The 27,515-nt window shown below is 43.5% G+C and overlaps 1 protein-coding gene across 10 annotated transcripts in view; it reads left to right on the top strand.

The window, feature by feature from the left end:
* The window catches only part of LOC311525190 (uncharacterized protein), a 277,462-nt gene that overhangs the window by 204,548 nt on the left and 45,399 nt on the right, over nucleotides 1-27,515 (top strand). For 7 of the 10 annotated variants that reach the window (XM_084637092.1, XM_084637093.1, XM_084637090.1 and 4 more), the window contains 2 exons: nucleotides 1,041-1,151; nucleotides 5,701-7,115. In XM_084637092.1, coding sequence (XP_084493218.1) covers nucleotides 5,795-7,000 — 1,206 coding nt within the window. In that variant the 5' untranslated portion in view covers nucleotides 1,041-1,151; nucleotides 5,701-5,794 and the 3' untranslated portion in view covers nucleotides 7,001-7,115. Of the gene's footprint in view, nucleotides 1-1,040; nucleotides 1,152-5,700; nucleotides 7,116-16,138; nucleotides 16,227-27,515 lie in introns of those variants that run through there. The other 3 variants (XM_084637087.1, XM_084637094.1, XR_014712713.1) reach the window with 2 other exon arrangements.

Below are 27,515 nucleotides of genomic sequence, written 5' to 3'. Positions count from 1 at the left end.
AAATAGACTTGAATACAAAATGATTTCTCTTTGTTGATGACGAGAGACTAAGAGGAGTGGTAGCATGACACTAGAAAATGATGTTAAGAGTCTTTAAAATAATACCCTTCCTTCAGCCCATGGAATACTGTGTCTATTTAGATATGTGGAATGAAATGGCTCCACTTACTTTAATGGATAGATTTATTACATAATAGAGGGAGAAGGAGAGGCAGAGTGACAAAGCAGCAACAAGAGATTTCGAAGACACTAAATACTGTTCTAGTGACAGATGCCAATGTCTTACTGATTAGAAGTTATTGATGGATAAGCACCCAGGACGAAACTCTCCATAGATATAGAGATGCCATGCAATAATTACTTCCAGACAGTTGCTAGGGGGATTGTGTGGGTTAAAGAGCTCTTCTTTGTCTTTAGGAGGTAGCTTTGCCTTGCAGGGTAGCTATGCAAAAGGACTGTTGCCACCCAGATTCATCTTTCCAGGATAGGCAGTCGGCAGGGATCCTGAGACTGGGGATTTCCCAGGTATAAAATTGCAGTGGCTGAGGGAGGAAAGGGGGCCTTAGAGAGAGACAGATGTAAAGGCAGCATCCTCTGGGAATAAAGCAGAAGTGCTTTACCTGAGGCTTCTGCAATGGCTTGTGGGCCATTTGTTACAACTTGCTTCAGGAAATTGGCCATGTACATGTTGTAAATAAACAATAACCCGGAAAATACCTGCCTCCACCTCACTGGTTTCTGCTCCAAACTGCCCTTGCAAAGTTCTGAATTCTGCTATTGCTCAGCAAAGCAAACATACCCCACCCTCAAACTCCCCCCATGAAATAACAACAGTAGAGATTCTTGAACCAGATTTTTTTCTGCTGTAAGTCCATTAGCATCAGCGGTGTCTCACTGGTGTGAGTGGGAGGAGAAAGGTCCCCGGGAAAAGGGCACTCACCTGGGTGTCTAGATGAGTATGGTTATATTTAGACGATTTAAGAACATATAACGTATTTAGAAGATTAAAAAGCTAATGGTTGTTACTCTTCCATAACCAGGCACAACATGGCCAAGACCTTTGGGAAATGAAGCTGAAAATCAGTGAGCCATACTCCAGCATCAGGAAACCATGGTCAGATGCTCATCAGGAGACTGTCAGAGCACTTTTTGTGAGTTTCTAGGAAGCTGAGAGATGAAACCAGTAGTAAAGAAGAATCCAGCTTCCTTTTTCTCTGGCAACTTTCAAGCTGCTTTGTGGAGCATTTAATTAAACACTAAATTAAGTTCAGTTAAACAAAACTGCATCCTGGCTGCAACAATAGCTGCAACAATGTGTCTTGTCGATTCCCTCACCTCTCTAGCCTATAGGAAAACAGCAGCGATCTGCCATTTTAAATAAGTGTGTGTGGGTGTGTGTGGGAGAGAGAGAGAGCGAGAGAGTATTAACCTTTGTTTGTTCACAAATATAACATTATTAGAAATGTGCCCTTTACATAAACATAAACTATTTATGAAATTATTTGGTATAAATTGCTTTAAAAATTCCCAAAGGCAAATGCCAGACAAGGCAATTCTTCCTAAGTATGCAGGAAGTTGTGGGTTTTGCTCTCAAAGTTCCCCAAAAATATTACTATCCCATAGAAAGCAAACCCACAAAATCCTGGAGGAATCCACAAAAATGTAACAAGATCAACTATACCAAGGAAAAAATGAAGGCATCAATAATAAACTTATTGGGTGGTTTGTGTGGTTCACTAACAAGAGAGAGGGTGATGTACCTCTCTCAGAGATTCCCACTGAGGTTCTGGTGTTTTTCTTAATGCCTTAGCTCTCAGATTCATGCAATTAGGTGACAAATCTCAACTTTCATTTGAGAAGAGTCAGTTTCTAACCCACATGATTGTGAAGTTTGAAAATGTGATCCATGTGCATAAGGCTCAGAAAACCAGATGGCAAATAAAAAGAACCCCAAACGTATTATTTTCAAAAAAACTCATGATTTTTTAATCCCCATTTATGATTTTTTAATGCTTGGAGATGGCAATACCACACTAGAGTCACTGGATCCAGATTCTTGCCATGTGCCAATGTATTTATTAACCATTTGTTACTATGTCATGTGACGGGGAGAAGAAAATAAAATCCAGTCGCTTCTCAGCACTCCAATCAGCAGAAAATAAGCAAACCGTGCAGTATGTACATACAGGCAGTAAAGTGGGGGGAAGAAGCTATGAAAAATTTCCAGTGCAAAAGAGACTGGAAGATTGCACAGACCTATTTGTCTTTGAGAAAGGACTGTGTAGTCTCTTTGAATCTTTCATCCAAAACAGATGTGAACTCTTTCTAAGCTGAAGGAGGGAAAGAAGTCATCTGAAGACCCGTATCATACGACATCCTGAAATGAGCTAGTATGTTATACACTGTGGTAGCACTAACTTGTTTGTCATGGAAATCTTAGCCATGTTGGAGCAAGTGTATGCAGTGCCCTTTGTTTTTCCTCCAGTTTTTTCGACTATCCTTAATAGTTTGTAATACTAAAATCCATTCCCTTGTGGAAAATAACTTGCTGCTGAGAGTCTGTTTTTCTCTGATAAATATTTTCTTCTTTTTAACAGTCCATGCACTTGAGAATCTGAAAACAGCAAGTGGATGTTTTTTGGGAACTAAGACTCAGATACTCCAAGTTATATAAGTGCCTACCTCCAGGGAGTTAAGTGCCTAAATAGCTTTGAGGATTTGGCCTAAAAGCCTGCTCTAAATCTCAGTGAAGTCAACTGACTCCTAGTGGCTTTAATGGGCTTTGGATCAAACCCTTAGGTCTTGTTTTCACTAGGAAACAAGGTGTGTTCTTAACTTGAGTTAACTAACTGAAGGTAAAATCTGAGTGAAGACATGACAGTATGCAGCTGTCACACAAGTTAGCAGGTTGCTAACTCGTGTCCTGTCTTTTCTAGTATTTAACTCACATCAGCTAACTTGAGTTAAGAACACACCTTTTCCCTAGCAAAGACTCATCCATCTACACTAGAAATTTTATCTTGGGTTACTTGATTGCGAATCAGCTTGACACAGAGCTGGTCGTATATGTTCCAACTGATCAGCATTTTCCTCTAGACAACTGTTTTGATAGAATCAAAGTGTTCCATGGTGATTTGATGATTATATCCAAAGTTTTCATGGAAACCAGGCACCTGCCTGCTTGATTTTCTGCTGTTCTGACAGGTGGGCTTCCCAGGCTGTCCACCCTGGGTTACCCACCAGGTAAACAGCCAGGGAGCCAGCTTGCCTTCCCAGATTTTTTTTTTAAATATTAAAAACAGAATTTTTTGAAAATTTCTATTTTATGGAAACGTTCTTATTTCCAAGTTTTTGGTCAGATTTGGAATGAAAAAAAATCTCGGAAATGCAAACTTTCCGTGGGACAGAAATCCCAGTTCCCACACAGCTCCAGTAGTTAACAGGTTTGCAAAGGTTAGTCTGAGTGCTCCCTGAATATTTGGTCCAGACTATTGGTGTTTGTAGCTTAACCTACGGATCAGTTTTAAAAACTTGAGAGTTCATTAAAAACAAGCAAAGGAGTTTAGTGAAGAGAAGAAGTGAACAAGACCCAGATCTTCAAAGGTATTGAGCCTTATAACTTCCACTGATTTCAATGGCAGTTAGGAATCTAAATACCTTTGAGGGTCTGGACCTTAGTTCCTATCCCACTTCCACTGACAAAGTCTTCTGTAAAGGAGCCCTTCCCTTAGGATTCAGCTGCAGGGTCTGGCATGACTTCCCCATTCTGCAATAGATGGTGAAGGGGGTGCCCTCACCTCGCAAAAGGAACTGATGGGAGCCCAGGGAAGGAATTTTTCCATCAGAACATTTAGACGGGAGCGCAGACACAGCTCTTCTTCCCAGAGAACGTAAATGGGAAATCAGACAGGAACATTCCTTCTACTGGAGAGCTGCAATAGGGAACTTAGCAATGAGTTCTAGACCAGTAGTTCTCAGCCAGGGGTAAGCAGCAGTCTTCCAAGGGGTACATCAACTCATCTAGATACTTGCCTAGTTTTACTTCAAGCTACATAAAAGGCACAAGCAAAGCCACTACAAACTAAAATTTCATACAGAGAATGACCTCTTCATACTGCTCTGTATACAGTACACAGAAATGCAAGGACAATATTTATATTCCAATTGATTTTGTTTATAATTATATGGTAAAAATGAGAACGTCAACCATTTTTCAGTAATCACATGCTATAACACTTTTATATTTTTATGTCTGACTTTCCAAGTTTTTAAGGTGAAACTTGAGGGCACACAAGACAAAACAGACTCTTGAAAGGGGTAGTCTGTGCTAGACAGAGCGCAGGCCCAGATAGAGCCTTAACAGCCTGGACTATAGGAAAGACAGCGCATAGGCTTCATACCTGATCAGTGGACCTCCTACTCTTTTCCACCTGACAGCTGCAAGAACTCACCCCTGCAATCTGCTTTAGGCATTGTCTACACTACGAAATTAGGTCAAATTTATAGAAGTCGGTTTTGTAGAAAGCGTTTTTATACAGTCGATTGTGTGTGTCCCCACACAAATGCTCTAAGTGCATGTAGTCGGCGGAGTGTGTCCACAGTACTGAGGCGACCGTCGACTTCCGGAGCGTTGCACTGTGGGTAGCTTTCCCACAGTTCCTGCAGTCTCCGCTGCCCATTTGAATTCAGGGTAGAAATCCCAGTGCCTGATGGGGCTAAAACATTGTCGTGGGTGATTCTGGGTACATATTGTCAGGCCCCCCTTCCCTCCCTCCCTCCGTGAAAGCAAGGGCAGACAATCGTTTTGCGCCTTTTTTCTTGAGTTACCTGTGCAGACGCCATACCACGGCAAGCATGGAGCCCGCTCAGCTACCGTCACCATATGTCTCCTGGGTGCTGGCAGATGCGGTACTGCATTGCTAAATAAACAGCAACAGTTTATTGCCTTTTGGCAGCAGACAGTGCAGTATGACTGGTAGCCGTCGTCGACGTAGTCCAGGGTGCTCTTTTAACCGACCTCGATGAGGTCAGGGGCGCCTGGGCAAACATGGGAGTGACTCAGCCAGGTCATTTCCCTTTTAAGTTTCATCTCATGGCAATTCAGTCCTACCAGCAGTGCACTGTCTTTTAATCTGCAGCCAGCAGAAGGCGATGGCCAGCAGTCATACTGCACCATCTTCCGCTGAGCACCCAGGAGATGACGATGGCTAGCGGTCGTACTGCATAGTCTGCTGCCAGCAAGATGTATAAAGATAGATGAAGTGGATCAAAACAAGAAATAGAATAGCAGGGTTGGAACGGACCTCATGAGGTCATCTAGTCCAACCCCCTGCTCAAAGCAGGACCCATCCCCAATTTTTGCCCCAGATCCCTAAATGGCCCCCTCAAGGATTGAACTCACAACCCTGGGTTTAGCAGGCCAATGCTCAAACCACTGAGCTATCCCTCCCCCCCAAAATAGACCAGATTTGTTTTGTATTCATTTTCTCCTCCCTCCCTCCATGAAATCAATGGCCTGCTAAACCCAGTTTTGAGTTCTATCCTTGAGGGGGCCATTCTATTTCTCGCAAAGCCACCCTCTTCGTTGATTTTAATTCCCTGTAAGCCAACCCTGTAAGCCATGTTGTCAGTCACCCCTCCCTCTGCCAGAGCAACGGCAAACAATCGTTTCACACCCTTTTCCCTGGATTGCCCAAGCAGGAGCAGACGCCATAGCACAGGAAGCATGGAGACCGTTCAGCTCACCGCAGCAGTTATGACCATTGTAAACACCTTGCGCATTATCGTGTAGTGTATGCAGAACCAGCACCTGAAAAACCAGGCAAGGAGGCGACAGCAGTGCGGTGATGAGGACATGAACACACTTTTCTCTAAAACCGCGTTCCCCCGCAATTTGGAGATCATGGTGTTTATGGGGCAGGCTCATGCCATGGAACACCGATTCTGGGCCCTGGAAACAAGCACAGACTGGTGGGACTGCATATTGTTGCAGGTCTGGGATGATTCCCAGTGGCTGCGAAACTTTTGCATGTGTAAGGGCACTTTCATGGAACTTTGTGACTTGCTTTCCCCTGCCCTGAAGCACAAGAATATCAAGATGAGAGCAGCCCTCACAGTTCACAAGCGAGTTGCAATAGCCCTGTGGAAGCTTGCAACGCCAGACAGCTACCGGTCAGTTGGGAATCAATTTGGAGTGGGCAAATCTACTGTGGGGGTCGCTGTGATTCAAGTAGCCAACGCAATCACTGAGCTGCTGCTATCAAGGGTAGTGACTCTGGGAAATGTGCAGGTCATAGTGGATGGTTTTGCTGCAATGGGATTCCCTAACTGTGGTGGGGCTATAGACGGAACGCATAGCCCTATCTTGGGACCAGACCACCAGGGCAGCCAGTATATAAACCGCAAGGGGCACTTTTCAATGGTGCTGCAAGCACTGGTGGATCACAAGGGACGTTTCACCAACATCAACGTGGGATGGCTGGGAAAGGTTCATGACGCTTGCATCTTCAGGAACTCTGGTCTGTTTAAATGGCTGCAGGAAGGGATTTACTTCCCAGACCAGAAAATAACTGTTGGGGATGTTGAAATGCCAATAGTTATCCTTGGGGACCCAGCCTACCCCTTAATTCCCTGGCTTATGAAGCCATACACAGGCACCCTGGACAGTAGTCAGGAGCTGTTCAACTACAGGCTGAGCAAGTGCAGAATGGTGGTAGAATGTGCATTTGGATGTTTAAAGGGTCGCTGGTGCAGTTTACTGACTCACTCAGACCTCAGCGAAACCAATATTCCCATTGTTATTGCTGCTTGTTGTGTGCTCCACAATCTCTGTGAGAGCAAGAAGGAGACATTTATGGCAGGGTGGGAGGTTGATGCAAATCGCCTGGCCTCTGAATACATGCAGCCAGACACCAGCGCAGTTAGAAGAGCACATCAGGAAGCAGTGCACATCAGAGAAGCTTTGAAAACCAGTTTCATGACTGGCCAGGGTACTGTGTGACACTTCTGTTTGTTTCTCCTTGATGAAAATCCGCCCTCTTGGTTGACTCTAATTCCCTGTAAGCCACCCGCCCTCCCGCCTTCAATCACGGCTTGCTTGCAAAGGAAATAAAGTCACTATCATTTAAAAACATGTATTCTTTATTAATTGATTATAAAAATAGGGAGATAACTCACAAGGTAACCCAGGTGGGGTGTGGGAGGAGGGTAGGAGGGAAGGAAAAGGCCACTTTAAAACTTGTTGAATGCCAGCTTTCTGTTGCTTGGGCTGTCCACTGGGGTGTAGTGTTGGGTGCCCGGAGCCTCCCGCCCCACGTTCTTGGGCATTTGGGTGAGGAGGCTATGGAACTTGGGGAGGAGGGAGGGTGGTTAATCAGGGGCTGCAGCGGCAGTCTGTGATCCTGCTGCCGTTTCTGAACCTCCACCAGACACCGGAGTATGTCTGTTTGATCCCGCAGTATCCCCAGCATTTCCTCATGCCTCCTCTGATCTTCCTGCCACCATCTCTTCTCACATTCATCGGCCACCGTCCTGTACTCTGCTATTGTGTCCCTCCACACAGCTCTGTCAGTGCTGGATGACTGCATGAGCTCAGAGAACATGTCATCGCGCATGCGTTTTTTCGCTATCTTATCTGAGATAGCCTCTGGGATGGAGGCAGGAGGCTTGAAACATTTGCAGCTACTGGAGGAAAAAAAAAGGGAGTGAAGTATTTAAAAAGATACATTTTACAGAACAATGGCTATACTCTTTCATGGTGAACAACACTATTCACATTATACAGCACATGTGATTTTGGTACAAGGTCACATTTTGCATCTTATATTGAGTGCTTGTGGCTTTGGTGCTAGAGATTCCACACGCAGGGCCGGACAACAGAATTTGGCTTGCAGGGGGCCATGGTAAGCCATAGTCTTTCAGCTTCTGCAACCTTCATAACAGCAGTCCCCTCCTTTCCCATACCAAGCAAAGCCCGTTGAGTTGGCCATTTACTACTGCAGTTTTCCTGTTAACGTGCAGCAGCAGAAACCAAACTAACCCCCTCCCCCCATCCAGTTCTCTGGGATGATCACTTTTCCCCTCCCCTCACTGCCTGGCTGGTATCAAGGAAGATCCCTGCTAGCCAAACACGAACAGCTTAGCGCCAATGCCCCGCCCCCTCCCCCCCCCACGTGGCTATCTGCGGGGAGGATTTATTTTCAGCCACAGGCAAACAGCCCAATAGGAACGGCCACCTCTGAATGTCCCCTTAATCAAATTCCCCTGTTTCAACCAGGTTACCATGAATGATATCACTCTCCTGAGGATAACACAGAGAGATAAAGAACGGATGTTGCTTGAATGCCAGCAAACACTGGGACCATACGCTGCCAGGCTTTGTCATGCAATGATACCAGATTACTTGCTACTAGCATGGCGCGGTAAAGTGTCCTACCATGGAGGACGGAATAAGGCTGCTCTCCCCAGAAACCTTCTGCAAAGGCTTTTAGAGTACCTCCAGGAGAGCTTCATGGAGATGTCCCTGGAGGATTTCCACTCCATCCCCAGACACGTTAACAGACTTTTCCAGTAGCAGTACTGGCCACTTTTCCAGTAGCAGCACTGGCATCCCAAGTCCTCAGGGCTACTTAATCATTAAAAAACGCTTGCTTTTATAACATGTATTATACTTAAAAAGGTACACTCACCAGAGGTCCCTTCTCCGGATTCGTTGGGTTGGGAGGGTATTTCAGTCAGAGTGATAAAAAGATCCTGGCTGTCGGGGAAAACAGTGTGCTGTGTGCTCTCCCCAAGCTCATCCTCCTCCTCATCTTCCCCATCTGCAGAATCCTCAGCCATGGTGGAGAGTATCCCATCCTCGGAGTCCACAGACACGGTGGGGTAGTGGTGGCGGCCCCCCCTTAGAATTGCATGCAGCTCAGCGTAGAAGCAGCATGTCTGGGGCTCTGCCTGGAGCGTCCATTTGATTGTTTGGTTTTCTGGCACGCTAGTCTGAGCTCCTTAAGTTTCATGCGACACTGTGTTGAGTCCCTGATGTAGCCTCTGTCCCTCATGGCCTCTGAGATTTTTTGAAATGTTTTGGCATTTCGTCTTTTGGAACGTAGTTCTGATAGCACGGATTCCTCTCCCCATACAGTGATCAGATCCAGTACCTCCCGTTTGATCAATACTGGAGCTCTTTTTTGATTCTCGGACTGAATGGTCACCTGTGCTGATGAGCTCTGCATGGTCACCTGTGCTGACGAGCTCGCCTGGCCACACAGGAAATGAGATTCAAAAGTTCCCGGGGCTTTTCCTGTACACCTGGCCAGTGCATCCAAAATCAGAGTGCTGTCCAGAGCGGTCACAATGGTGCACTGTGGGATAGCTCCCGGAGGCCAATACCTTCGAATTGCATCCACACTAACCCTAATTTGAAACGGCGATGTTGATTTCAGCGCTAATCCCCTTGTTGGGGAGGAGTACAGAAATCAGTTTTAAGAGCCTTTATGTTGAAAAAATGGCTTCGTTGTGTGGACGGGTGCAGGGTTCATACGGATTTAATGCAGCTAAATCCGACATAAACTCATAGCATAGACCAGGCCTTAGAGTCCCCTGAGCAACGCAGACACCCCTCTGACTCTGAACTCCTCCCTGACTCCTCCAGCCAATAGCCCGCAGAACAGAAGTGGCAGAATAAGGCCCCAAATGAACAGGATGAGATTTGCACAGCACTGCAGTCATTATTTCATCTCAGACAATTTTATTTCTCAGAAAAATTGCTAACATATACATGCACATAAGAAAAAGAAATAGTAAGAATTCTTAGTCTGCCTGATCCACAGCACACCGAAGTAAATGGAAATTCATTTGCTTACACCAGAATGTGCCTCCTTCTATTGGAGTCCAAACTTTGGACTAGACTTTGCCCAAGGGTGATGGTAAGTGACTATTTAATCAGCAAAGACCCTGTGCAGTGTTTTTAAAAACATGTTTGCCACAAGATGGCAAACTATGTCTACAGTTTTGAATCCAAACTGCGCTCATCTTGGTGTTAAAGTATCCAAAAAGCTATTTCATTTCCTGAAGAGAAATAGCATCAGGTCAGTATCCAAATGTTCTCTCTAGTTTTTTCATAGACAGTTTAGTATGGAAAAGAACTGTGGAAAAATGGCACTTGTCTCCTTTCTCTATCCTATGCAAAATATTCGAAGGAAGCAACTCATCTTCAGCATACTCATTATAAAAGACAACTTTTGGTACTTTATAGTGATAAACTATAAAGGGTGCAACAGAAAATTACCGATACAATTAGTGACAGTCATTATGAATAATATTAATTTATATAGAGCTTGACCCAGCACCACTGGACTCAGTAGAAGCAGGATTGGGGCCAAAACCTTTCGAAGCATTCAAAGTCTTTCCCTTGACTTCAGTGGGGATTTGGATGATGTGCGAAAGTGCAGCTGGTGCTTTACAAATGGATAACAAGACAGGTCCCTGCCCGGAAGATGATGAAATGTACAGGCTGCTGCAATCAATAAAATTTAAAGGGTTCCTTAGCTATCTGTTATGGAGCCCTGGGTAGATTTGAAGAGAGATTTAAGGCAGCCTCAGTGGACTTCAAGAGGAACCTGAAGTCTTCAGCAAAATCCCCATGGGGTAATTGTAAGTGAATAATAAGCGCTGTACAAAAGCCTATAAATAAATTCCAGTTCAACCATGTATTGTGCCTGCCAGCGACTTGTATTAATGTTACTCCACGCTCATCGCAGGGCACTTCTTTCCTGTCCTGTCACTCCATAGGAGATGAGATTAGTGACCCTGCCTAGATAAGAGTTTTCAGATGTGTTGTAAGTTGTCAATTGATTAGAGTTAACTAACGGGACTGTAAATGCTAATATAGTCAATCCTCATGCTGAGCCCAAGAGCAAGCTCCTACTATGAATCGATGTGTGTGGAGTGTCTATGTTACAAAATAGGCTATGTCTTCACTGACAAAAAACCTCGTGTTTTTACCACAGGATAACTAATGGGCACTTGCTAGCCCACTGTAAAACCAAATGGAGCAAAGGCACCTGTATTTCTACCGCAGGGTAAACTAGGAAACGTCAACCACAGGTGGGGATATGATGCTGGTCTTGCCTAGCTACCAAAAACTACATGTGCCTTGTCTCCACTTAAGGTTCTACAGTGAGATCACGAATGTGCGAGATTTAGCTCACTATAAAATACCACCTTTGGGTCAGTGAAAACAAAGTCTGTTGTGAACTCCACAGTGTTCCCCTCCTGTGAGAACAAGAGAATGGAGTTCACAAATCCAGTGAAGGATTCTTGTGTGGTAATGCAGAGTCCTAAACATAGGCCCATACCATTACCTGATGCAGCCGGCCATTTGGTCAGGCTCCAGAATGCAATAAAGTTTTTCAACAGTTATTCCTTTATGTCCACAGTGCCATCCCCTGTTCCCTAGCAACCCAGGATGCCCTTTTGTGACTGCTCTCAGGGAAGTGGTTATGCAGCAGAGTGGGAACGTGAGGGGATCCTGAGATACTGTCCCCAGAAGATCCACCAGACTTTTGTCCTCTCTTTGGCTGCCAATGAACAACTTTAGGGAGACCTAGCCAGTGCAGCAGGGAAGGGGCAAGTGGTCAGCAGTACCACATAGGCTATGTCTTCACAGTGAGTTAATTTGAGTTATCTACGCTGGAGTTAATCTCTCAGTCTCTCCTGTTGAAGCTGTTCCACTTTGTATAAAATATTTGAATAGTCATTGAGCAAGAGAGTGACAATGGCTCTGTACCTGGTGGTCAAGGCAGTCACCTGAGAGTAAGGAGACCTATGTTCAAATCCTTTTCCTGAGCTGAGTGCTTTAACCGCTGGGCTACAAATTATAAGGTGGGCAGCACCTCCTCCATCCATTTTGTGAATCTAGCCCGAAACTATTTACCAAATTCATGTACATTCAGAAATACTTTCCAGTCAACTGAAAATGCAGATCCCCTCCAGCCCATCCTTGTACTTTATATGGATTTGCTGGGGAACCTTGCAAAGTTTTTCTGCCTCTCTGGCCCTATCCTATATGGGTGGGCACCCTGGGTTAGGAAATCAGCGTCACATTTACTGTTAAAGACAGGAGTGTTCCTGTTGCTATGCTGAGATACTGACTCAGTAAGGAATCTGAATCTGCCAGCGACTGAATTACAAACACCACTTGTAGTCCTCCAATGCTTCTTCCCATTCACACACCAGACCTATCCGTGTTTAGTTTATGAGATCTGACATGAACCCAGTTGAAGCTGGTGAGGTGGAGTTTGATACTTAAGATACCTTGACGGGATGTCAAGAATTCATAGACTAGTATCTTCTGGCTAATGAGAGCCATAGGAGCTGATGTGGCTGGTTGACTGTTTAGTAACTGGTCACATATTAAAGAGTTCTTCCTAGGCTGTGATACACAGACTCGGGGTTTATTATGCCAATGACAGTCCTATTGGAGAGGCCTTTAGTAGGTAACTGCATGATAGACCCACTGTAATGGCTCTGCCAATGATCCATGTATAAGGAGTCTCTAAATAGTCATTGCTATTTAGTGCATCTTTCTCATTTCTGAGGCACTCCAGCATTGATGGAAAAAACAGCATGGAAAAAGAGTCTTATCCATTCCACAGAGATCTCTTATTTTACTTATTTGATTTATATAGCATGTCCAACCTTAGCAACTTTAGAGACTTTTCCTGGTAATAAGGAGTTAACATCTAGGCTGAAACCCAGTTTTCGATCTTATTCTTACTTCTTAAACATTATCTTTAAATTGAAAATAATGAACGGTGAATAGTTGATTAATGCCAGTGTGGTGATGACTAAGATTCACAAACATCTGTGGTAAGAAAAGATAAGTTTTTGCACACATGGGTGTAATTTTGTTTGAAAGATTATTTGGATAATAATTACGTAAGCTAAAATTTTCAGATTTTGATGCCTAATGTTTGGCATCTGACTCCATATTGAGGCACCTAGTAAATAAACTGATTTTTGGAAGTGCTGAACAATCAGATTAACTGGCACTTAGGTTAATGCTATCTGTGGATGTTCAACATCTCTGAAAATCAGGCTAGGCTAAGTCCAGCTGCTGTGAAACTTCTGTCTCACAAGTCATGAGCCTCTTATTGTTGGTCAACAGAGTGATGGTACCAAGGGACTGGAGTTCCCATGATAGGTCATGGTCACAGAAGCATAGAATATTTCTTAGGTAGCTGTTGTGAAGCCCATTCTCGGCTTTGACTCTCAGGACAGTAACCTTGAATTGGATCTATTCAATAAGGAGCTGGTGCAGATGGTGGAGCATGAGGATGCGCTTATTGTAATTTGTGTTGCTGAGTAGACAAATTACTACACCTGGTACCAGTTGGAGCTCTCTCAGGGCATGTGGCCTTATCGTGAGATAGGAGAGGCAGTAATCAAACCTGGAGGTCATAAAAGCCTGGATCAGAGTGTCCAGGTCTGTGTATGATTGATTGAGACATAACATTCCAGCTCATTGAAGATAGAAGTGGAATTTTTTTTTGTCACCATGACTCTTTGGGTCTTCATTACCACTGTGAGCACCAAAAAGGTCCCCAAAACTATGGAATGACTTGACAAAGCCCTTGCCAGTGGAGGATGTTATAGACAAGACAAGTTCTTTGAAGCACTTTCCCCCACTTACCAGTATCTTCTCAGTCTTGCCTCAGTTCAGCTCTAGCTGCTCTTCATTCAGATGCTGGTTTGAATTTTGTTTAATTTTTGTGTGTGGAAATTTTGTTTTTTCATTTAATTTTTGAGCCAGCTCTGGCTACATTTAAGCCCATGTCTTGGGTGTTTTTTGGTGTTTATCCCATTTCTTATATGTAGCCCAGTGCTTGTCAACTTTTTTTTACTTGCGGGCCCCTAAAAATTTTCAAATGGAGGTATGGACCCCTTTGGAAATCTTAAACATAGTCTGCAGAACCCCAGGGGTCTGCAGATCACAGGTTGTAAACCCCTAATTAAAAAGAGTCTTTGTTGATCTACCTGATGGTTGGTCAACCATATAGTGAAGAATATTTAATAAGTTTTTACACAGCACTTAGTATCAGTAGATCTCAAACCGCTTTACAAAGGAGGTCAATATCATTATCCCATATTTACAGATGGGGAAATTGAGGCACAGAGAGGGAAGTGGCATGCCAAAAGCTGCCTGGAAAGTAGTGGAATAACCAGGAATTTAACCCAACTGTCTTGACTCCTGTCCACTACACCACAAAAATCACCTCTCCCAAATCTTCCATTGCTTTAATTTCTTCCTTTTAGGTAATGCTGATCTGCAAAGCATAATGTGACGTGACTAACATGCCCAGGTTTTATTTGCAGTCCCTCCTTAAAGCTTTATTTTTCACATCATTGTAACTAGTTCTGTCATCTTAAAGTCTTTAAAATGTTCCCTAAAGCATAAAATTGAGGCTTTAGAAGTTTTACAAGACGTTCTTTCATTTCAAATGTCTCATCCTTGCCAGTGCTTAATGGTGAAAGGGGAGACAATGTGCAAGGACAAATATATGCCCGATGTTCATCTCATTATGGGCACTGACCCATCAATCAGATGCAGCATTAGAAAAGATCTACCTTTAAAAGGCAGAAACCAAGTAGCACATGCTGGATTTTTGGAAGGTAATTCCTCTAACTGAAAAATCTTGGCACCTATAAAACAAAGCTGCTAGATCTCAGAGTTAAAACAAGCAATGAGAGAGGAAGTGCGGTATAACGAATCCATTAAGAAAAGATATTCTGACCCTATGGGGAATACTGATATATTGACTGGCAGTGGAATTTTCATAGGATGTGGCTGCTTTTAAATTTAAGGTTCCAACAGCTATGTTAATTCATTTACATTGTACATATAGTCAGGGTTGTTTTTTTCTATCTAACTGTGCAACTTAATATAGTGTATATATGTCAGAAAACATATACTATAAAACATCCATTATGTCCGCTGCAGCTGAATTAATATTTCTGTTGGAACCTTCATTCTTCTTACCCAGCATTTACATTCTCCTAGTGACTTCCACTCTGCAACCTTACGATGGATGCTTAATGGTTTCCTTTGAATTTAGTATTACAGAAAGCTGTCAAGAATTACTTGGAATTTATACATGGACAAATGAGCTCCTTTACACTGGCTGTCTTCAAACAATGTTAAAGGAAAACTCATGGCTCTGGCAGTAAACTGATTGACCGCATTCTATTGTGTGGCAGATTGGTCTACCCACTTGCAGCTGTTTTATCGGCTTTCACCATCTTTAATCTTAAAATGTCAGTCCCCTCAACAAAATATAGTCATCAGTGCTCCTGGCAATTGTTGTCTGTAATGGGCAAGATTGGCATTTTGAAGATTTTTGCGGGGGAGGGGTTGAGATGAATGCCAATATCAGGAATATGAACCTCTGGTATATACCACATATTGCTATGCCAGAGCTCTTGGGCCAAATTTAGACCTGGGATAAAATGTTTAAAAGCACCCAAGTCCCAATTTCAAAAGTGACGTAGCACATAAGCCCAGATCCTGATTTCAAACGGAAGTTAGGAGCCTAAATACCTTTGAGGGTCTGGGCCTTAGAAGCCTACGTAACATTGAATGTCAATGAGCTGAAGGTGCCTAAGTCACTTTTGAAAACAGGACTTAGGCTCATTAGTGATTTAAAAGTGTTTGAAAATGTTACCCCTGGTGTATATATGTGATACTCTACTGAAGGCAACAGAATTGTTTCCTCTTACCAAAAGACTGAATCTGGCTCTTTAACTCTAACCTACTTGAAAACCCTTCCTTGGGGTGATGGTTAATTTATTAGTCACTTGGCCCAATATTGATGAGCACCCCTAACTTCTCAGAAAGGCCTTGCTGTTGTACCTCATCTCCAGGTCTGTCAATTATTCCACTTCAGGGCCTCTGCTGTATCTGTGTTTAAAGTATGCTGGACTTTTATTGCCTTTAGAGAGCAGTGAATATCTTTTTGATACAACACAGTCCCTAATTTTGCGTACAAAAGGAATTTTGACATAAGAAATTGAAATACCGTTGGCTCATTTGTTAGAAAAACAGAGGATTATAAAGCTTTATTTTTTTTCATTTTTTTTTACTAAGATTCTTCCATGAGGCCAAACCAAAGAGTATCTGCAGAGCAAAATAGAGAGAAGAAGCACATTCTCCAGATGGGGGGGATAAACCAGAGGTATGACTAAATCACTAAGATAACTTTGGAACTTAGGTTGAAGCCACAGAATGAAAGATTTGGTGTCAGCTGTTAAAATATGGGAAACAGAATTCTTTTCCCCCTTGAATTGAGAAGCTGAACATCTGAAAGTTGAGGCCTTCAGGAAATGTATGAGAGAAGAAGTGTCCACTTGGAAATTTTAGTAGCCTGTAGTGCTAAAGATATCTATGACAATAAGAAAGGATAAACCATGCTTTAGAGCATGTATTGCTCTTTCTGTAGTGTACTGTATTAAAACAGATACAGTGGTTTCCATTTTAAAAAGACAAGTCTTTCCATAAAGCAGTAATATTCTTAGTTCTTGTTGTTTATGACAATGCATAGGGCCCATGAGCGAGATCAGGGTTCTTATGGGCTAGGCACTGTACAAACACATGGGAAGACAAGGCTCATGCCCTGAAGAGTTAATACTTGGAATAGGAAATATGGGGAGTATCTCAGTGCCGTAGTATGGTGACTTTAAATGTGTCTGATTGGAGACCACTCTATGGTGATTTTTAGGCGCATACCCCTTGTGTAATCTGTGAGTCAACCCAAACCAGGCTGTGGGAGATCACTGTCTTGAGCAGAATTGTGAGAAACCTGCTGGCTTCAGTTAATACAGTTTGCTGGGAGATTTTTGTATTGGTCGAATGAAATAAGTATGAGAAAAGGAATTACCCAACATGCCAGTGAAGGAGTATTTTTCCACTCCTGCTGCTGAAGACCGGGAAGGCAAGCTAACTGCTCAGCAGAAGCAGTCTTGGAGAGACTTCAGAGAGGAGCAAGGCTAACTTGCTAGCTCCTTCAAGTAGAATGAGCTCTGTCACCCTGGCCTTCCTGCAGAAAGTCCAGAAGTTGATGACATGGAATGGAGGGAGCCTAAGCCTATTTGTATGGTAACATACCAGTGATCAGATTCATATCAGATTAACATGGTGATAAGTGCCCAGATATGTATAGCTAGACAGAGAGAAAGATGGGAGGGAGAAATACAGTCCTAAATTGAACCCATTGAAAGTCTGGCCTCCCCCTCTTTTGGAGAAAATTTGCATGAGGTGCCAGGGGAAAAATACAGGTATTCCACCATTACTATCACTGCATTATCTCCACTAAAAGGAGTAAGGGGCAATGGACGTACAGACAGAGATATTGATATTGTGGTGATATTTCTTACTGAATTTTTTCTGCATGCAACGGTATCCTGCACAGAACCTGTCTAGAGAGATACAGTTAGTTCAGCATACACATGCCCTCATGCACATTTATTTGTTTCAAACAACACAACTGTCGGAGCAGAAACCTTCCACCTCCTCCACTTAAAATAATGACAAGGATTTTTTTTTTCAGAGCATTTATAGTCACGCAGCTTTCCTACGACTCCAGCCTCAAATATTATGTTTCCATGGATGCCAGCCCTTAAACTCCAGGAGTTTGTCCATTACAGTCGAAATAGAAGCATAAAGAAAAAGCGCTTTCTGCACAAAACATTATTCTGTTGCCAGCAAGTGAGATCCTGGTTACTCCGCTCTGTTCTCTTTAGGAATCGGGAGCAGCGTTAGAGAGTGAAGATGAGGTGCAAATCCCTCAGTTGTTGCCTGAGGATGACGGACACATATACCCAGAATGGAAAGCAAATCGACTATGTTGAGCCCCCATCTTAAGGGGTTAGCGTATTGATAGAGCCACAAAGCAGATGGAAAAAGAGACAGCAAGCTGGCTGGCTGTACACCTCCTGCAGCTGGACTGTTTGCAGTCATCTTAAAAGTTACTTGGATACAGAGCAGATGTGCTGAGGCACAATGGGCTTTGCAGAAACCCATGTGCACGTTTCAAAGATCAGAGAAAGAGAAAGGGCCAAATCTGACTCCCACTGAAGTCAGTCCCATTGACTTCAGTAGGATTGGGTCCTTAATCAGGATTCTTGGCTCCTCAGATCACATCAAAATTTTACCCAAGACAAGGAAGCAGGATGGACAGTGACTGTGAGTTGTGAGGCTCAGGCTTGAAGGCTGGTATGGAACACATGCTGGTAGCTATCCAAGGGATGTTTTGGTGTGTCTGAAAGAATTAGTGGGTGCAGAACCTAGAGAGAGAGAGAGAGAGAGAGAGAGAGAGAGAGAGAGAGAGACCATGGCTCCTGGTACATTGTAGATGTTACTCCTAGATATTAAAAGGATCAACCTTTTAATAATGTACACTAACTGGAAAAGAGCGGAGTAGTGCACCCATACTGGAGAGAATCTGGAATCAGAGTGCTCCTCCATTGCACTAGTATTTATGCACAGGTCTAGGTAGCTGCATCCTGACTCACAGATCAATAGGAACAAAATTATCTGAAAGACACTGCACCCTCGGCTATCAGCTTTGCCTTAATAATATCCTGAATTTGGATGTTCCTATTGGGTTGTAGGCATTTATGCACTTAATGGAAATGACTTGATTTCCCACATATGGAATGTTATTGTCTTTTAAAAATGACCATGTTTGACCATTTGGTTTAGCATAAGTTTGCCAGACTATAATGGCCTGGGTCATATCCCAGGAACACTTGGCCACCTCTACCCTGCCCTCTGGAGCTGGGACTGTGTCTTCCTTTGTTTTGTACAGCACCTATAACAATGGAAGTGTGATTGCAGCTCTGAGTGCTACAGAGATATAAATGTTAAATAATAAAATAATAACTGTAAAGATGGGCCCAGACTTTTCTAAGTAAATTATGCAATTGGTACAAGGAATAAAGAAAAAAGAATAGTTCCACCCAGTATCAAAAACAGCACAGCTTGCTTGATCTAGAGGTATTCATGTCACTCATTAATCATCTTTTTTCAGCTGGAAGTTGTCATGCGAAGGGTCTCCCTTTTGGATAATAGGATGTTTCTGTTTCTAACCTAAACCACTAGATTAGAAAGACCTCATTTAGGACTAATTGAAAGGAATGCAAATAGCCTTGGGAAAGGAAAGTCTGGAAGGATAGTCCTATGATGATGAGCAAGAGGGGCTCTGTGAGAGTGAAGGAGGAAGGTCTAATGAGTAATGTCTAATAAAGAGGAGAGGGGAGGCCTAAGAGGTTATGCAAGAACAGACAGGTTGGCTGGGGTGGGGTGAAGAAATCTATGTTGTCAGCCAAAAGAAAAACATTTGGAATTACCTTCAAAAGCTGGTTCCAATATTTCCATTTTCTTTTTAATAGCAATTCCTGAAGGAAAAGAAATCTGAACCTTTTAATTGAGAAATATAAATTAGATAGCCCGGTATAGTTTGTAATAGGATGGCTACAATACAGTACTGCTGGAGCAAATGTAAGGCAGATTTTCTAAAGCCTACAAATCAATTATTTTACTTTTTTTGTGTGTGAATCCACTTACCTTTGTGTGTGTGTGTGTGTGTGTGTGTGTTAGATATTCTGTTGATGTTTTGGGGCTTCAATGTACTCCCAGAAGAAATAGTTGAAAGATCCAGCTTGGTTTCTTCTTAAATTCCAAAATGTCTCAGCTTTTTCAATGTTTTTGCCGAACTGGGAATAAATGACAGATGGAGACTGTTTCATATCACTGTTAATGATTTTATTTTATTTCCTGAAGTCTTTTGCTTTTACTCAAGACTTGACTTTTATATAGATACCTCTCTCACACACACGCAAACACGTTATATATATATATATATAATGAACAGAAGTGGATTCCAAAATTTAGAACCTACTTTGTTAGTTCATGCACTAAAGTAATCGGTATTACTTATTTGCTGTAGGCCTGCTTACATGTGATTTGCAAAATTCCAATATGTTTTTTTTTTAAAAAGCAAAGGCCTAAAAAAAAAAAATGAAGAGCATTGGCTAGCTGATCTGGGACTCTATATCTCTCTCCCTATGTGGAATAAATAAGTAGATACATGGCTTCTAAGAAATTATTGGGCAGAAACAAAAGTAGGTCTTAATGATGCGATAAGTAAGGAGTTAATTTAGCTGCACAATCCCGCTGCATTCAGTGTTATTCCAAGGGGACCAGTTTACTACATGGTAACTTATGTGGACTACTGTAATGTCCACTTTAAGAACATGCTAACTGCATTTGAACACCAAACAGTAACATTTACACACAAAAGCAATCACGCAGCATCGTCTCAAACCCCACAATGCTCATGGTCTCTCTCTTCTAACGTATTTAGAACAGGTTATTCCCCTATTTAGAGATCAGTAAAAATGGGGAAACAATTTGGAAAAGGAAAAATTGAACTTGCGTCCATTTTGCAGAATTCAAAAGGAACAAAATATTGGGTGGGTTTTTTTTAAATGAAATAGTTTTGAAACTTTTTGAAATTTTGTTTTTCCCCTTCTCCTTTTTCCCCACTGGCCACTGAGTTCAACAGAATGGAAGATGTCTAGGATTGTTTGATTTTTTTTTTCATTTTTTCCCTTTGTTATGCTAATTTTTCCACAGCTGAGGAAGTTAGATTGGAGACTTGAAAAACAACAAACCAAACCTAGACACAGTTGATTCTATGCAGTGAGTATCAAAAAATGGGGGGAAAGGGAGAGATGGGGGAAACCAAAAATCCAAGATTTCAAAACATGTTGTTTTTTGAAAACTCAAATGAAATTGAAATTCCAATTCAATATGAATTATGAAAAGCTTTTGTTCTGTAATTTTTGTGCAATAATTTCCCATTGATCATATTTTTAAAAAAAATCTTCCAAGTACTTTTCCTGCCAACCCTGCCCTTTGTTTTCTCTGAAACCTCAATTTTCATTTTGAGCACCATCTCCTAGCTCTAGCTTCATCTCAGTTCAGCACATAAAGAAGGTAGATGCCCTGCCCTGTACTGCTCTATGTTCTGCAATGTACATGAGTCAGTTACTTACACTAATGTCTCCCTGAATAAATATTCTTCAAAGGGTCATGACTGCATAATACCACTACTTCAGTTCTGAAGCACCTTCTGGTGCCATTGGACAAGGTGTTTGGGTCACTTGTAAGGTACAGAATGTCAATAGCAAGCCTGACACACTCACACATCCCTTCTGTCTGATTCACGTTTGTGCCTACATGCCATAGAGGGCTGCAGCTGCACAAGACGGGTTGTAGCCGTGTCATGGATGTGGAGGCGCAGTTATGCCCGGAAAGTGTCCAAACATCATTGGGAATGTGCAGATATTTTGCCTGATAATATAATTTCTGAGTGTTTCATTCCTATGGCCCTTCTCATCTGAGGATTGCGAAGCAGTCTACAAATATATTAGCCTCACTGTACCCCTATGAGGTAGTCATATCACCCGTATTGCAGGTAGGTAAACTGAAGCATAGAAATGACTGGATGACCTACAGTTTGCATGTACAGTTTGCATCTCAGTTTCCCGAGAAAAAGCAGGGCATGAGACCCAATCTCTGAGGACCTAGTCCCTAGTGCTCTCAGTTCCAGGCCAACACTCCAGGACCTTTTCCCATACAGTTTGAATTGACTTAAGTCATTGCACTTCCACCATTTCCCTTGGGAGGCTGTTCCACTGTCAAGCTAGATTGTTACTGGATCTGGCTACATCTCACTGTTAGGAATGTTTTTCTTTGCCATATATATTTCTCTTTGCTACATATGTTCTAGTTAACATAACCCGCAGTGCACTCTTATTTAGTTTATCCTTACCCATAGGATGGGGTGGTGTATTAAAGGTCTATTTAATTTTTTATTAGTAGAACTGTGTGAAGCTTCTCCCATCACAATTCCCACTCCATTAAAATTATTCCCCCTTCACCTTTTGGCAATGGAGATAAAATAACACTGAATGCTGAATTACCCTGCAGTTACAGAGCTCAAGGCTTATCAAATTAATTCAGCATATTATGAAAGAACCACAGGGATTTACCAAGCACCGAAAGGCTTTGGCAGAACTTAACCATTCATACTAAAGGGTGAATACAAAAGGGATTTAAACTCATAAACACCCGAATGTGAAAATGCATCTGATGTTATCTGAATAGCTCTGCTTCAAATGGCACATTCTTGTAATTAATCTTCTTCTTCTTTCGTATGGCTTGGGTAGGTAGCAACAACTATAAATTTATATCTAATTGTAATTAATTAAACCTGCAGATGGGATAAATATTCTCCTGTATATTGAAATAATAGTAATTATGATTGTACACTAGAGTTTGGTGAAATAGGTGCAATCCAAAATGATAAACGCTGAACCCCAGGGAGTTCTAAGCAGAAATATTGGCTGGCTAGTTTTGGTTTTGCCTTTGGGCAAATGTGTGTCTTTGCTAACATCCCTGAGCATACCTGTCCTGCCCCCAGAGCAGACCCTGGTCTCAATGATGGTTCTTGGTTCCTGTGGTTCTTGGTTCTTGGTTCCCCCCCCCCCAACATTGCTCCAAGGGGATGTAACCTGGTACCAATCTACAGCAGAGGCAGATGACTTCCCTGTTCTTCCAGCAAGCAGAGCTGAGCTGACATGTTGTGGGGATGGATGAAAGCCATGGCTCCGCCCACTGTCCACCCCTGCCTAACCATGTCCTGACACTGCGTAAGAGGGGAAGCAATGGCCCCATTGGGTATGCCTACACTTTAGTGTAAGCCCAGGTTCATACTCAGACTTGAACCCTAATTCCCCTTCTGTTTACACACAAATCTCTTGGGCTTGGACCAAAAGTCCTAGGACCCTGTGGGCATGAATGATTCGAGGCCAGGACCCAGGGTTCAAGCCCTATCACTTTGCAGTGTAGATGCAGCACCCCTAGACTCAAGTCCTGGGAGTCTGCCAAAAGTATCCCACAATCCCATGGGCCAACCTCTTTTGTCCTCTCTCTTCTAAGAATCACCGATTTACTCCAGGGAAAGGGAAGCAACACCCCTTGTTGCAGTACAGCAGCTCGGTGAGTCAGTGTTTAACCCTTCCATTGTATTCTGAGTGCCAAGCTGCAACCTTCTGAGACCCTTCTGTGTTTGCAATGGATACTGACCAGAAGAAGTCTTTTGCAAAGCACACTGCTTTATGGTCATGGGAACACAGCCAGATTCTGGTTAAAAATCTCTGGTGCAAGACCAGCAAAAGGAACTTTTAATAAGAATATCAGAAATGACCATGCAAACCAGCATATAGCGAAGAAGCTGGCAGTGTTGGAAATGTACTGGAGCGGCAGTGAGTGGACTAAGTAGCTCAAGACTGATTACCAGAAAACCAAGAACCAGACCTGCACCTTGGGCAACTCACTGATGTCATGCCCTGTTTATGAGTTTGACCGGGTGTTGGGTAGTGCACCAAGCATGGCGCCGACGGGAGTGGATGATGAATTGGTCAACCAGGATGGCAGCCTGATGGCGCCGGACTCCAGCATGGGAACTGATGGGAGCAGCAGGTGCCAAATGAGGCCCATGAAGTGACTCTGCTGCTGACAGTGGTTTCTTAGGAGGCTTTGCACAGGAGCAGCAGCAGCATATCTCGGGGCTGCCCTTAGAAGAGCTTTTCAATGGCCCCCGGCACCCCCAGGAATAGCTGGCCACGAGACAGGCAGCAGAAAGGGAAGAGGCAGAAGCCTGGTACATGTCTGGCTCCAATTTAATGTTTATTAATATAGGAACAGGAGGGATTTCCATTTGGTGAACCAATGCAAAAGTTGTTACAAGTGCAGGCTAGCAGCATACTGGTGCTATTGGGAAATTGTATGCCAGCGTGTTGCCCCCAACACCCCCCACCCCCGGCATATGACTTTCAATATGGTGACCAGGAAATGCAAACAGTTAAAAATGCCTTGAAAAGTGAATTTGTTGCACACAGTTTTGCTAGGGTGTTCCTGTTTGTTAAAATAATTACCTTATGCTGCTATCCCTGTAAAATATAGCCACTCAACTGTGTAACAAGCCTCCTGAAAACAATACCGTGGGGAGGGCGGAGGTGGAAATGTGTTCCACTTATAAAGCCAGTCCATTCAGTTAAATGTAGTCCACAGATGATGAAATCATTTGTCCCAAAAACAACTATGGTTTTAAATTTTGTCCAAAAATGTGTCAGAGGGTAGGGTTAAGGGAGATGGCACTGGAGTTCTGTGTGTTTGTATGCAGTCATAACAGGATAAGCCACGTGGACTCCAACACAACATCCTATTGATTCCCTTGTGGATACTGATCCAATCCTGGGTTTTGAGAGCTGCAAACTTTTCCGTTAACAGGAATTCCAGAGAGATTGCCACATTTCAAGCAACGTTGTATTTTCCAGGGCCCCCTTGGTAGCTGACCAACCCACTCTACTCGAAGAGGTGCTGTTCAGTTACTATACAGTTGAATACTTTAGTGGCATACACTGCTGGTTTCCCACTGGCAGCTTAGAATAACCTCTCTCTTTATCAACTGGGCACCACAATGACTGCTATGTGCTCCAAAATGTGAAATGTCTAAAATCATAGAGGAACCTTTCGTAGCTCGGCCACTAACTGCCCGCCAGACCAAGCTGTGCTGTAATTTTTAGGAAAAAAAAAAAGCAGGTGTAATTTTTAAGTTTCCCGTTGTGTCTGCATGCCTTTCTGTGTGATTAACTTGGCTGTGTCCAGGGAGCTTCTGTGGTCTGAAGTATCCCCCTCACAACGTATTGAAGTTCAGGTTTAAAACCAAACAATTTACGTCCTTGAAATTCCACAAGGCTTTCTTCAGTGCTCCTGCCCTGAGCTATTTCAGACAATAACCCTCTGTGTCTTGTCCTAGTTCAGGCCCCTTGCCCTCTACAGGGTGCAGTACCTCCATGGCTCACCCACAGGGCAACAGTAGCCTGGGTCTACGTACCTTCACGCACCGTTCCAAAAGGATTAACTTACGGTTGAAGTTCTGGATAAGGCTCACAAGTAGGCCCTGTAACAAAGATAGGGGCTAGAGGAAAGGCATGGTGAGAGGCAAGCGGAAAGGCTCAGACTGACTGCATAGCTTGAGGACAGGGTTTCAGTGCAGGAGTAAGTACTTGCTTTGTTACATCAATCCATACTGTAAATCAGCCCTCCCTCCCCCATTTGATAACCAGTCAGGTCACTCATGTTACGTGGAAATCAATCCCCCACCCCCTCCCAAGCACTGAAACCTCTCATAAGCAGTCAACCACTCCCTCCTCCGCCAACAAGCATTTTCATAAAGGTACTATTCTCCCTGTTCCATTTTGCATGCAAATCTGTCCTTGAGAGCACAAAGCATCTTTGACTTCTATTGCCTGGGTGCATCCAACTCCAGCTATGGCAGGTGCACTTTCTGGCTGAGGGAACTGGGTTCAGCAGTCCTGCACTGTCATAGGTCCCTTCACGGGGAAATGGCTCACCTTTGACTTCACAGAGATTGCGAAGATCACAGCAAGCCACAGTAATGCACACAGCACTGATGACACTGGAATCCAGCTGGGTGTGTAGACATCGTCAATTGGCTTGCAAGTTTCCCAACACACATTAAACAACCTACACCTTCTAAGAGTGTAATTAAACCTTCTTTTGGCAGGGCCTCAGAAATCAGGGTACTGTTTCATAAGCTGAAGAAAAAGCAGGTATGAGGAAGTCCCCCAGAATAATGATGGGGACAGTATTTGGTAGGAATAATGTTCAAGCCTGTCCATGACTGTAGACTTCTGAAGGGTGAAAAATTCTGGCATCATGAACTTTTCCAGGGCAGCCCACATTGATGTTTATAAATCAGCTTCTCTGGTCCATGAGGGCCAGCATAACAATGGAGTGGTACTCTTTAAAGTTTATGTACTCATGTGCTCCTTGAAGAGGGCATGATATGGGCAGATGAGTACCATCCATGGCCACAGTACAGTTAGGAAACCCTATTCTCTCAAAGTCAGCAGTTACCTCAGGAATACCCTTTATGCCCAGGACTTGGGGAAAATCACATGCCTAATTGACTCAGAAACTTTTGTCACTACTTTACCCACAGTTGACTTTCCAACACCAATCTGTTTGGCAATGGACCTATAGCAGTCAGGGTAGCCAGCTTCCAGACAGTAATAGCAGCCCACTTCTGGGCCAGCATGGCCACCCTCATGCATGTGTCTTCATATTGGAGGGTCAGGGCAAGCTGCTCACAGAGCTCCACGAATGTAGCTTTTTTCATGCAGAATTTCTGGACACATTGCTTGTCATCCAGGGTCTGCAAGACAAAGTGGTCTCACCAGTCTGTGTTACTGGCCCTGTGCTAGAACCACCGGTCTACATAGGGGACATCAGTGGCTACCCTGAGTGTTGTGAGCAGGATCAGCCAGTTTGAGTGGCCATGTCTGCTTCCTTCTCCTCTTCCTCCCTCTGCTCTATCATTAGCTCTGTCTGGTGCAGAAAACGCTGCCAAAATGTCCACCAGCAGCTCACGGAAAGCTCTGCCCATTTTCTGAAACAGGAGTGAAAGTGCAAGGGAGAGACGGTCTTCAAATGGTTCCTCCTCCATGTTGCTGGCTCTGATTGCTAGTAGTGTGCAGAGCAAAGTGACAGCTCAGCAGGCTGTGCTGCGGGGCTGTTTGAACTTCCTGTAACATGCGGGTTGGACAGCCAAGATTTTCCACACTGCACCAGCAACAAAGGGTTAGAGCAGCCACGTTTCAGGAGGGCTCTGGGAAGTCCAGGATATCGTTGATTGCATTTTGGTCTGTGTACTGTAACGTGGACACTGGAGCCCTGGGTTTCGCCGGGGGTAATACATTCTTAACCTAGGTTTGGCAATTAGTTTAGACATTCAAGGCCTGGGTTCTCAAACCAAGGATCCACTGACTCTAGTCCCGCTAAACCTGGGCTTACACTGCAGTGTAGACATACCTGTGGGGTATCTCTACACTGCCAAAAAAACACATCTGGGGCTGGCCCAGGTCAGCTGACTCAGCCTTGCCTGGCTCGGGCTGTGGGGTTATAAAATTACAGGCTCGGGCTGGAGCCTGGGCTCTGGGACCCTCTCTCTACTTGTGGGGTCTCAGGGCCCAGGCTCTAGCCCGAACATGAACATCTATGCTGCAATGCAGGTAGCTCATGCAAAGGGATAAAAAAGGAAATAAGATGCTCCCCCCAACACACACCCTTACTCCTCCCCTTGCCTCATAAATCCAGACAAAGCCTCTGAGGCCTCAGTTAAAGAATAAGCGAATTAAACTCTGCACCTGGTTACAATAACATAACTCCAGAGTCACTCCTTTGAAGTTACTACTAATTTACACAACTATACTGCAACTGGCAGAGAAATAGGGAGTGTTGACTTTAGCCATTGAGAAATAGATTAGAGTATGTACATACACCTGCACAGAGTTGCAGTACAAAAGACAAA

The sequence above is a fragment of the Lepidochelys olivacea genome (assembly GCF_965140295.1).
Source record: "Lepidochelys olivacea isolate rLepOli2 genome assembly, chromosome: 1".
Taxonomy (NCBI): Eukaryota; Metazoa; Chordata; order Testudines; family Cheloniidae; genus Lepidochelys; species Lepidochelys olivacea.
This window is presented reverse-complemented; position numbering and strand designations above follow the sequence as displayed.